Below are 11,031 nucleotides of genomic sequence, written 5' to 3' on the forward strand. Positions count from 1 at the left end.
TCTTTCTCTTGCGCCAATAGGTCTTCTGTGGTATAGGGAGTGCATATTGTTTCAAAAATTAGACAAAGGTTGAATGATAAAAAATATATTCTCATTAGTATTCCCCTAATTTCCTTTTGAAACCAACTTTGATTTGGTTTGTTCGTTATAGTTGAAGTGTTAGTACTGACCTTTACGCGTAGACCAGTCGTAACCTTTAAAGTCTGGGTGTAAACAAAAAGTGTACAAAATTGTAATTGTTATAACATTGAGGAGAACTTTAACTTTATAAACATTCATTAAAACTTGAGCGTTGCAAAATTAACTGACACTCATATACGCTAAAAATATTATAACTGGCCGAATCTTCTGTTCAGCTTCGTTGTAGAATTATATTTCTTCATTTTCTCCATCGCTAATTGTTAGAGAGAAGGGTAATTTACCATTTTAGCAGGTGGGTTCAATGGACCATAATAATAATAAGATAAAGGTATTTGAATGAGAATACGATCAAACAAGATTTAAATATAGTAATGCAAAAATTATTTACAAAACATTACAATTAAACTTAAAGTCCTTATAAAAGGGACACAAAGGCCATAAAGGACAGGAATGACACAATAGGACAAATGACAAACGACAACCACGTCTCGAAAAGTAATGACACTGGAAATTGAGAACACTTGAAACAAAAGCACAATTCGTTATTAAACCCTTACAACAATATCACTTATACTTACGTTATAGATACATTACAATAAAGGGGACAGCTTCCCTGCTTCTTTCATTCAACTTACTCATGAGAAAATCAGATGGTTGCCTCTCCCGTCAACCCTTATTAAAAGCATCCAAGATGGTATTTTTAATTGACTGTAACAGACATCTTGCTTAAGGTGTACGCCAAAGGCCAATGCGTTATGGCTATCTTTTTGAAAGTCAAGATCATAATCATTCGATCTTAGTGAGACCACAGTGTTGGACGCACACCGTAATCTGATGTCACACAGTTTTGATCTTTCATTTTGCTTATCGGAGTCAGAGGTTCCCTTCTATCTCGATAACAGAGACACACTGCTCCAGAAGTTACGAAATGGCGCCTAAACGGTGATATAGTGGATTTTAGTTGTTTTTTCTATTTTAGATTTTTATCAATGTAATAGTGACGTCACAAAGAGAGAATTACTTTCGTTAACATTGCACAATTTTTTTTCTTATAATCTTTCACCGCATTGACCACCTTCTGAAAATGTCACCCTCTGAAAATGTCACCCTCTGAAAATGTCACCCTCTGAAAATGTCTTCTGAAAATGTCACCCTCTAAAAATGTCTTCTGAAAATGTCATAAGAGAAGCAGGAACATGGCTAAGGGGTACAACTCTTAGGTCACATTTGACAGGTGGTTATAATTGTGTCAAATAGGACGCACTTCTAAAAAAAAAATAGTTACGACTTTTCTGTTTAAAGCGGCAACAAGACAAAAGAGGAACTTGAAAATATTAAAGGGGAAACGTTAAGAAGACGTCCCTGTAGGACTTACTCTTTGCCTCTTCAGTGGTACGGATCTGGCTGAATGAGCCTTGCATGGTAACTGATGGGAAACTGAACCCATCATCATGTCAATGGCAAATGGCTGTCATATATATATATATATATATATATATATATATATATATATATATATATATATATATAATATATGTACATATATATATATATATATATATATATATATATAATATATATATATATATATATATATATATATATATATATGTGTGTATATATATATATATATACATATATGTATATATATATATATATATATATATATATATATATACATATATGTATATATATATATATATATATATATATATATATATATATACTGTTTATATATATATATATATATATATATATATATATATATATATATATATATACTGTATATATATATATATATATATATACTGTATATATATATATATATATATATATATATATATATATATATATATATATATATATATATATACTGTATATGTAGATGTTGGACTAATTCTCATGATCAATTAGGAGCGATTGCTTTTGAGTTTTGGTTTTCGCTAATTAACCATGCACTGCTCATACCTGCTGCATACAGTACATGGCCGGTGGAGTAGGGGAGGTTGAAAGCTCTATAGCACCCCCCCCCCCCTTTTTTTTTTCTCTTGCTGAAAATCTACTTTTTGGTTTTTCACTTCATAAAAGATTAAACGTCATCGAACTGCATAAATTTAATAACTCATTCTTCATAAGAATGATCATTCAAAAGTAATTTCTCGGATAGAAGATTCTTGTTAATAAGTATTTTCATGTCATGAGTATGGAATAATTCTACTTATACATATAAATATATATATATATATATATATATATATATATATATATATATATATATATATATATATATATATGCATAAGTTAATACTGGTAGTACCATCTGAATAAATACTTTTTTTTTTTTAGAGAAAGTGGCATTTTACAATTCATAATCTTTTTGTTTTCCAAAAGCTGTCCATCCCATGCTTATCCTTCTTTTAATTTCGGTCTCGTTTCCTGGGGAAACACTTACTGTCTGTCCTATATTCAGAGGTGCATCCTTAACCCTTATTTGTTGTCTCTGCATTTTCATTTAACGTTATCTTAGTTTTGCTCATATTCATTTTCAGTCCTACATATATGCTCTCTCTTTTCAAAAAGTCTTATTACGTTTTGTAATTCCTTCCGTGAATCACTAAATAGAAGTAAGTCATTTGCAAATTTTAAAATGTTAAGTTATTCCCCATTACATTTTCCCCATTTTTCCAATCTAAATTCCTAAAAACGTTCTTTTAGGACCGCTGTAAATAATTTAAGAGAGATGGGGTCTCCTTGTGTAACTCCTCTTCTTACTACCTTTATGTAGATTTAGGATTGCTGTACTAGCTGTATAGGTATCTTCAAGTGTTCTAACATATGATTCATCTATTCCTCGTTTTTGAAAGGGTTTAATTTCTGCTAAAGTTTTGACAGAATCAAATCTTTTTCATGGTCTTTAAATGCCATACATAATGGTTTGTCATGCTCAGTTAATTTTTCCATTAGCTAGTTAATTACATGGATCTGGTCTGTTGTTTGGTATTCACTTCTAAAACTTACCTGCTTTCTTGCCTGATTAAAGACTAGCTTTCGTTTGATTTTGCCTAATACGATCTTCGTAAATATTTCATGTTTTGCTAATAGTAAACTTATCGAGTGGTAATTTTTCAGGTCTCTTGTGTGTCTCTTTTTGTGAAATATTATAATGATAATTTTTTCCAAATTGAAGGTATAGAGGAGTCTTGTAGAACTTTTTGTGTAAAGTTCAGCGAGATTTGCAACCATGAAATCTCCTCCATCTGTTATTAGATTAATTGTCAGGCTATCTTCCACTGCTGCTTTGCTTCTTTTTCCTGCTTTTTAATGGTATCTTTACCTCTCCCACTGTTACTTTCGGTACCGGCTTAGGTGTTTCATTATTTGCATTGGCAAAGTTATTTTTTATATAGCTATTGTATAGCATTGCATAGAAATCATCTGAAATTTTTATCATTCCATTTCTTTTGTTAATTTATGAATTATTATCTATTAAAGCAAATATCTATTGGCACCTTGTTCCAAGTGTTCTTTTCATCAATCTGATGCTTTTTCCTTTCTCTAGTGTTTTCTGAATTTCTCTGATTTTGACATAAGAAAAATCTATTTTTGGGTGAGATAGCCATATCGTCCTGATGAAAGGTCCTTCCGGCAGCTTCCTACAGTATAATATTTCTGCGAGTGATATTATAAGAGAATTACCGTCAGGTATCACGGGGTTCTAACTCCCGGAACGACTATCCTAAGACATCGTGTATAATCAGGGACGTATCCGTAGATAACCATAGATATCTGCACTCCTAACAGACTTAACCCAGTCTAGGAATCTAAGGAGAAGGATAGGTGAGGAGCCATTACATATCCTCTCCCCTCATAGTACTGTACGTCTCTGATGAACCTATTCCTTTTGTTCGCAGCGTTCCTACTGCGTCGTAGTATTTTGGGTGCGCCCTTTTTCAGCGTTTTTGGAGTATTCCTTGCATGATGGCCTCCTATTCGTCGTCTAAGTTGAGTACCCTCTTCTTTTACAGTTTGAATTAGCTGTAACTGCTTTAGACCCCCCCCCGGGGAGTGGTTAATTAACTTTATTAGGCAATGAGGGAGCCGGGCGCTCCGAGTTCAGCTACCCTTTGGGAGCCATGTTGCTTACACAGCCGTCCTTTTTATTTCGACGTTTTTTTAGTCTTATTTCACTAGTATCACGTTAGCTAGCTTTATTTTATCATTACGATGCCTTGGGCTCTGTTTTGTGTATACTTTTACAATGCATTAATGTAGTTTCAGTTTAAAAAGATCTCCAAGGCATCTCTTTGCTCCCTAAGAAATATTTTTTATTATGTTTTTCTGCGTTATTTCCCAAAGCTCTTCTCAATGATTCCTCATATTTGCTAAATCCTATATTTTATTCAACTTCAATGGCATGAAAGGTAAATTTCAACCCACTTACTGTACTTGTATACAGTACTTACATATTTGTTTCAATGTACAAGTATGTGGATATGTACACTATTGCGTAAATATTCATGAAAATAAAGTTTTGAAGGTATACACATACATCTTGTGAAGTGTAATGTCTTTAAGTATTCATATCTATGTTTATTTCCATACTGACACTATATATACAGATGCAACACATTAACTTAAATACATGTGCTATGTATGTAGGTATATATGTAATTACACGAAAAAAGAGCACTTACAGTAAGTGGCTATTATAATCATTAGACAACATTCATCATCTTCAAGGAATATATGAAGGTGAAGACAATAATTTTTGTACGTTTTTCTTTTGATCAATAGAATTGCACATCGATATAAAGGCTATCTCAGTAAAGATTACAAATCCCAAAATATAGGTAAACTTTGATAATGATCAAAACTTTTGATAAATAGAGGATTTGAAGTTGATTAACAGCTTTTTATGAATGGGAACTCAGGAAATTATTTTGAATTATAAGGATAGTTTTTATGAAGCTTCACAGGGTCATATTAATCCCATCCAAAGGCAGGAAGAGTGAAGAATAAGACACGGGCGTTGTAGGTAAAGCAAATGCATGTTGGTCAACAGCTATTCAAATTGATTGGAGAAATGAGAAATTATGACATGTTTTCACATGGATAGATTGAGCTCTTTTAAAATGAGATATATTCTTGTGTTCATGTGTTTGCCGTACAAGTGGCGAACAGAAGTAAAATAGGAGAATTTATAACTATGCAAACTTTGGGCAATTGTGTAACTATTGCAAATATTCTAGCTGGTCATATAGTACCGAGATGTTTTCTAAATAAGTAATGTGATTTTGTATTCTAAAAAAGGAAAGCTTACTTGAAAGTTAAAAGTATGTATATAGTGATATTTTAATAAAAGAAATATGCATAAACTGAAAGGACTTTATACCCCAAAAGTACCTTTGGTACAGTCACTCATATAAGTTGTTGGATGTCCGAGTGTTTGAGAGAGATTTGGTTTTCATCTCTTTCTGGACGACAGGGATCTGGGAGCACGAAACCCGATCAAATGTTCAACTATAGGTAATTGAATATTTGATCGGTTTCGCGATCCCAGATATCTGTCGTCCAGAAAGGGGTGACATGGAAATCTCACTCAAACACCCGGAGACCCATCATCTTACATGAGTGACTGTACCACCATTGTAATGGGTTGCCCATCCTCAAGAGGTAGTGCAAGCTTTTATTTCCTGGTAGAAATTATAATTGCAGCAAAAAAAAAAAAAAAGGAAAAAAAGAAAAAAGAAACAGTGGTACCACCAGTGTTGTGAAAGTTAACAATAGCTTTGTAAATGTGAAATATTAAAGAGGGTTGTAAGCTTTATCTTTGGACATGACAATCCTGATGGAATGCCACCGGTGCTTGTTCAGAAGGGCTAAAATCTAATTGTCAGACCTTGGGATGGAAATCTAGGTTAAGGTTACACACATACGGCAAGCACCATAAGATTAGAGGTATATTCTACCTTGTCAGGTCGTACTTCCTTAAGATAGAGTGTGTATACTCCAGTTTCTTTGCATAGTACATTTATAACAATTGATGTTGATAGTGAAAAGTTTTTGTTTGCTATTATATCTTCTAGCTTAACAGTAATTCCAATCTTTGTGATCTTGAGGGCGACATTCATGAGGGCACTCTTTTTGAATTGGAAAGGAGTACTTTGGATTAGATATGTAGTTTTTTGCTCCGATGTAGGTCAAGTTCACTCTCTTCGTTGGGAAAGGCTTTGAAGAACCGTATTTTTTGCAGAAGTAAGAGTCGTGGACTGTCATGTTCCTGACAGCTACGTTCCAAAGTATGTCCTGCGGGCACAGATAAAGCTCCGATTAAATGAGGATTACTATAGAATAATGTAGTTAGTTCAAGTACGTATTCTGTTTAATAATTAGAATTCGCCCTAGCTAGCTTGTCAAAGACACAGCTTCCTTAACCTACAACAAAATATGTTTCTGATATTTCAGACTTAGTAGCAATTGTTATAGCCAATCAATTTTTACAATTTCACAATGAAATGATGATTATCTTATCACCTTTCATATTTTCACAATGTTACTTACAGCCAGTGCTCTTTGATCATCTTGAGTCTGTTTCTGTGGTACATGTGCTCTGTTCAGGATTTTTCTTGTAACACTAAGCAGGTCATGTCTCCAGGTATTACAGCCACCCCACATTCCGGCCAACATAATCTTTTTATGCAGTGGGTGGTCTCGCATCACATGAAAACACTAGCATGGTATAAGAAAAGTTAAGGATAAGAAATTTATTCATAATGGAGGCATTCTGATTTCTCTAATCTTGGAAATGCTCTTGCAACGTTAAATGAGGAAACGTAAAGCACCTTAATGATGTAATCTTGGGGAATTATTTCATGTTTTGATTTGGTTACTTACATGTGATCGCGTAGAACATGAGTGTACATATCCTGATTCCCAATGGGATGTTATTGGTTGTGGAATTAAATGCCAAAACATATTTGTCAGTATTAAATCTTTCATTAATTTCTGATGATCACAGATATTTGCACGAATATATGTCATCTAATGCTGAAATAAGCTGTTAGCCACGCTTCCTGGTATAGTGAGAATATCCACAGCTTAAATAGAATAATTAGATTTCATGATCCTTGGTAAAATTGGAGAGGTTTTTGCAACAAATAACTGATTTAATTAGCAAACTGCCTTAATAGTGGTATTTCTGTGGTCATACACGGAGAGAAGAGGTTTGAAGCAAGACGATGCCTTTAATGTAGGGATAACGGTGGGAAAGAAGAAGAAGAAGAAGAAGAAATAATGGCATTTTCCAAGGATAGGCATTGTGATATGATGATTTCCAAAGTGACTATATAAACATAAAAACAATAAATAAGGAAAATACTTACACTGCCATCCTTTATCCAGTCTTGAACAGCATCAACTTCTCGTTGAATTATCGAGGAATCTGCATCTCGAATCGCGAACCTATCAACCAAAGGATCACCCATTGGGGAAAATCTCCATACGCGACCTATTGACTTACTTATATCGCCCAACACTATGAATGAAAGTTGAGATACATCAGTGACTAAATGAAGACCAAAATAACAATGAAAACAATAACCATAATACTAATAATATATTCAGGGAAATTATAGTCTTCACAAGGATGTATCTCCTAATAGAAAACATCTTTTTAGATATATTTTTTTTTTCACAGAGGTCTCTGTCTGATATCTGAGTTGAGAATATAAAGTATATGGGGAAATATGCAAAAAGAAAAACATTTATCAGTTCAATTTGTATTGTAAATCTCTATAGAAAACTCATGTGTGCAGGGTTCTATGTATTCTAGTCCAATTATATATAGGGTTCGATATGCCTTTTTTATTATTATTACTATAAGAGAGATTATTGGAGTGCCATGTGTGGATGAGATAATGGTGAGTGGTAGAGGGATATGGTTTGGTCATGCTCTTTGCATTCCCCAAGAGAGATTAATTCACCAGTTTCAACTGGGCTGCACAGGGCTCAAGAAGAGTTGGGAGACCCAGGCCTACATGGCTGAGGACTATGAAGCGTGAAGTGGGAGATGATGAATGGAGAAGTATTGATTTAAAAGCTCAAGATAGAAAAGACTGGTGAAATCTAACGGGAGGCCTTTTGCGTCAATAGGCGTAGGAGGAGATGAGGATGATGATGATGAATATCATTATTACTAGCTAAGCTACTACCCTCGTTGGAAAAGCAAGATGCTACAAGCCCAAGAGCTCCAACAAGAAAATATAGCCCAGTGAGGAAAGGAAACAAGGAAATAAATACACTACAAGCGAAGTAATGAACAATTGATATAAAATATTTTAAAAACAGTAACACATTAATATAGATCTATCTTATCTAAAGTAAAAAAAGAAAACAAAGGGGAAGAGAAATAAGATAGAATAGTGTGCCTGAGTGAACCCTCAAGCAAGAGAACTCTGGTCCAAGACAGTAGAAGACTATGGTACAGAGGCTACGGCACTACCCAAGACTAGAGAACAATGGGTTGATTTTGTAGTGTCCTCCTAGAAGAGCTGCTTACCATAGATAGAGTCTTTTCTACCCTTACCAAGAAGAAAGTAGCCATGAATTCCAGGGCAGTAGTTAACCCCTTAAATGAAGAAGTATTGTTTGGGAATTTCAGTGTTGTCAGGTGTATAAGGAAAAATGCGGAAAAAAACAGGCCAAACTATTCAGTTTGTGTGGCAAAGGAAAAATTAGTTGTAATCAGAGATATGGCTCTTGTATTACTGTCTGGCCTGTTAAAAGACCCAATAACTCTAACTGTAGTATCTCAAGTGATGGCTGGTGCCCTGGCCAACCTAAGACATAGATTTAGGATTAATGAGTAGAACAGCTAAATTTGCCGACGATACTAAACTAGGCATAAACACTATTAACTCAGAAGATGTAGAAGCCTTAAGAGAGGATTAGGGGAATGATCCTGAAAATGGCAAATGCCTTTCAACTGTGGGATATGCTAAGTTATGCACATAGGTTATAGCAAACCACAAGCAGATTTGTCACTTCTGGGTAATGAAATGGAAAGTGTGAGCCAGGGGTAATATCTCGACTTTATTATTATCAAAGATTTGAAGTTCACCAAACAGAACATAAAAGTTGAAAAGAAAGCACAGAAATTAATAGGTTACATAAGGAGACAATTCAGATACAGAAACCAAGACAATGTATTGCAGCTGTACACATAACAAGTAAGAACACATCTAGAATACGTAGTCTAATTCTGGGTTCAATGTATTAAGAAGGATATAGGTAGACTGGAAGAAGTACAAGCTTGGGACACCAAACTATATTCCATTTCTTTTAGCGATTCATATTTGCACCGACTCGCGGCGGTGCCCTTTTAGCTCGGAAAAGTTTCCTTTTCGCTGATTGGTTAGAATTATCTTGTCCAACCAATCAGCGATCCGGAAATTTTTCCGTGCTAAAAGGGTACCGCTGCGAGTCGGTGCAAATATGCATCGCTAAAAGAAATGGACTATAGTTCCAGCACTAAGACAATTTGGATATCGATGGAGAATGGAGTATTTAAATTTATTTCATCTACAAACTCGACGACTAAGGGTAGAGCTAATAGAGACACTCAAAATTCTGAAAGAAATAATAAATGTAGACTACAACAATCTCTTCACGCTTAGCACAAATCAGTCCAGAGGTAACGGATACAAACTGGAACTGAAAAGATACAACACCACAAGATGTCGTAATTTCTTTACATACAAAATAGAAAATACATGGAACAGACTTCCAGCGGATGTAGTGATTAGTAACATAGTAAACTAATTAAAGAATAAATTAGACAAGATCATAAAAAAACTTTCTAATCGTTTAAACTAATTTGCTCTACCCAAGAGCAAATGGAGTCTCCTTAGATGGGGTAACAAGTCTTTGAGTTACCCAAAATCCTTGTAATCTTTGGAGTTTACTATCCACTGATTCACTTATCCACAGCCAATCTGATAAAGACCAATGTTTCTTAATCATGGAATCAATTATGGGGAAAAATACTTCAAGTCTTAATCCTCTTTTAGCCTGCTCACCAACATACTCGCTCAGGCAGTAGCTATTTGCATGGACACTGCCCAGTGAGCTATTCTTTACGTCAAGCATCGAGATACCATGCATGCTAGCCACAATCTGTCCGTTTTATTTTGCATATTGCATTACAAGTGTATGTCCAAAAGTTGAGATGTACAAACATGGAAATCCTACTGCCCTAGTGAGTATAGAGTATTTCTTCTAAACAAAAAGTGACTCGCGTCTTATTGCAACGACTTATATAGAGTCAATCTTCAATTCCTTGGAAAACCAAGAAGAGTATGGGAATACTTGCAAGTATTGCTACTAACAGCGCTAAAGCAACGTCTGTATTAATGATAGTGTAAATCAAAACCGAGTCATCGGCAAAAGAGGAGAAAGAAGGTGAAAAAAAGAACGACAGTTGAGTGAACTGTTTGGTACACATGAAGTTTTGAAAGGTGGAATAAAAGAGTGCGATATCCATAAGTTGTGTAGAATCAAAGTTACCTGGTGTTTAGCTGATTCAGTGTTCCCTTCGCAGCAGGCATATGATAAAATACAAAAAACACAAAAAAGAAACAAGAGCTGTCTTTATTGAGTTTCTTTCCGAAGAGGAAGAGAGAGAGAGAGAGAGAGAGAAAAGGGATGATATTGAATATGGTTAATATATTGTAGTGTACTGTACCATTATTGTAGTACAGTGCAGTATTGTGTTGTATTACAGTACTTACATTTACAATACTATTGCTGTACATGTATGCATAAAAATTCTTACTATTTGTAGATTTCGGTTACCTATTATCCATAGATTTTAGCATTCGCAGGTTACTCCAA

At 34.4% G+C, this 11,031-nt stretch overlaps 1 protein-coding gene across 1 annotated transcript in view; it reads right to left on the reverse strand.

Annotated features, from left to right (window-relative positions):
- Positions 1-4,825: 4,825 nt before the first annotated feature.
- The window catches only part of LOC137640592 (uncharacterized), a 15,068-nt gene continuing 8,862 nt past the window's right edge, over positions 4,826-11,031 (reverse strand). The window contains exons 4-6 of the mRNA XM_068373102.1: positions 7,524-7,675; positions 6,703-6,870; positions 4,826-6,447 (exon numbers count right to left, since the gene is read on the reverse strand). Coding sequence (XP_068229203.1) covers positions 6,229-6,447; positions 6,703-6,870; positions 7,524-7,675 — 539 coding nt within the window. The 3' untranslated portion in view covers positions 4,826-6,228. The remainder of the gene's footprint in view (positions 6,448-6,702; positions 6,871-7,523; positions 7,676-11,031) is intronic.

The sequence above is a fragment of the Palaemon carinicauda genome, chromosome 5 (assembly GCF_036898095.1).
Source record: "Palaemon carinicauda isolate YSFRI2023 chromosome 5, ASM3689809v2, whole genome shotgun sequence".
Taxonomy (NCBI): Eukaryota; Metazoa; Arthropoda; class Malacostraca; order Decapoda; family Palaemonidae; genus Palaemon; species Palaemon carinicauda.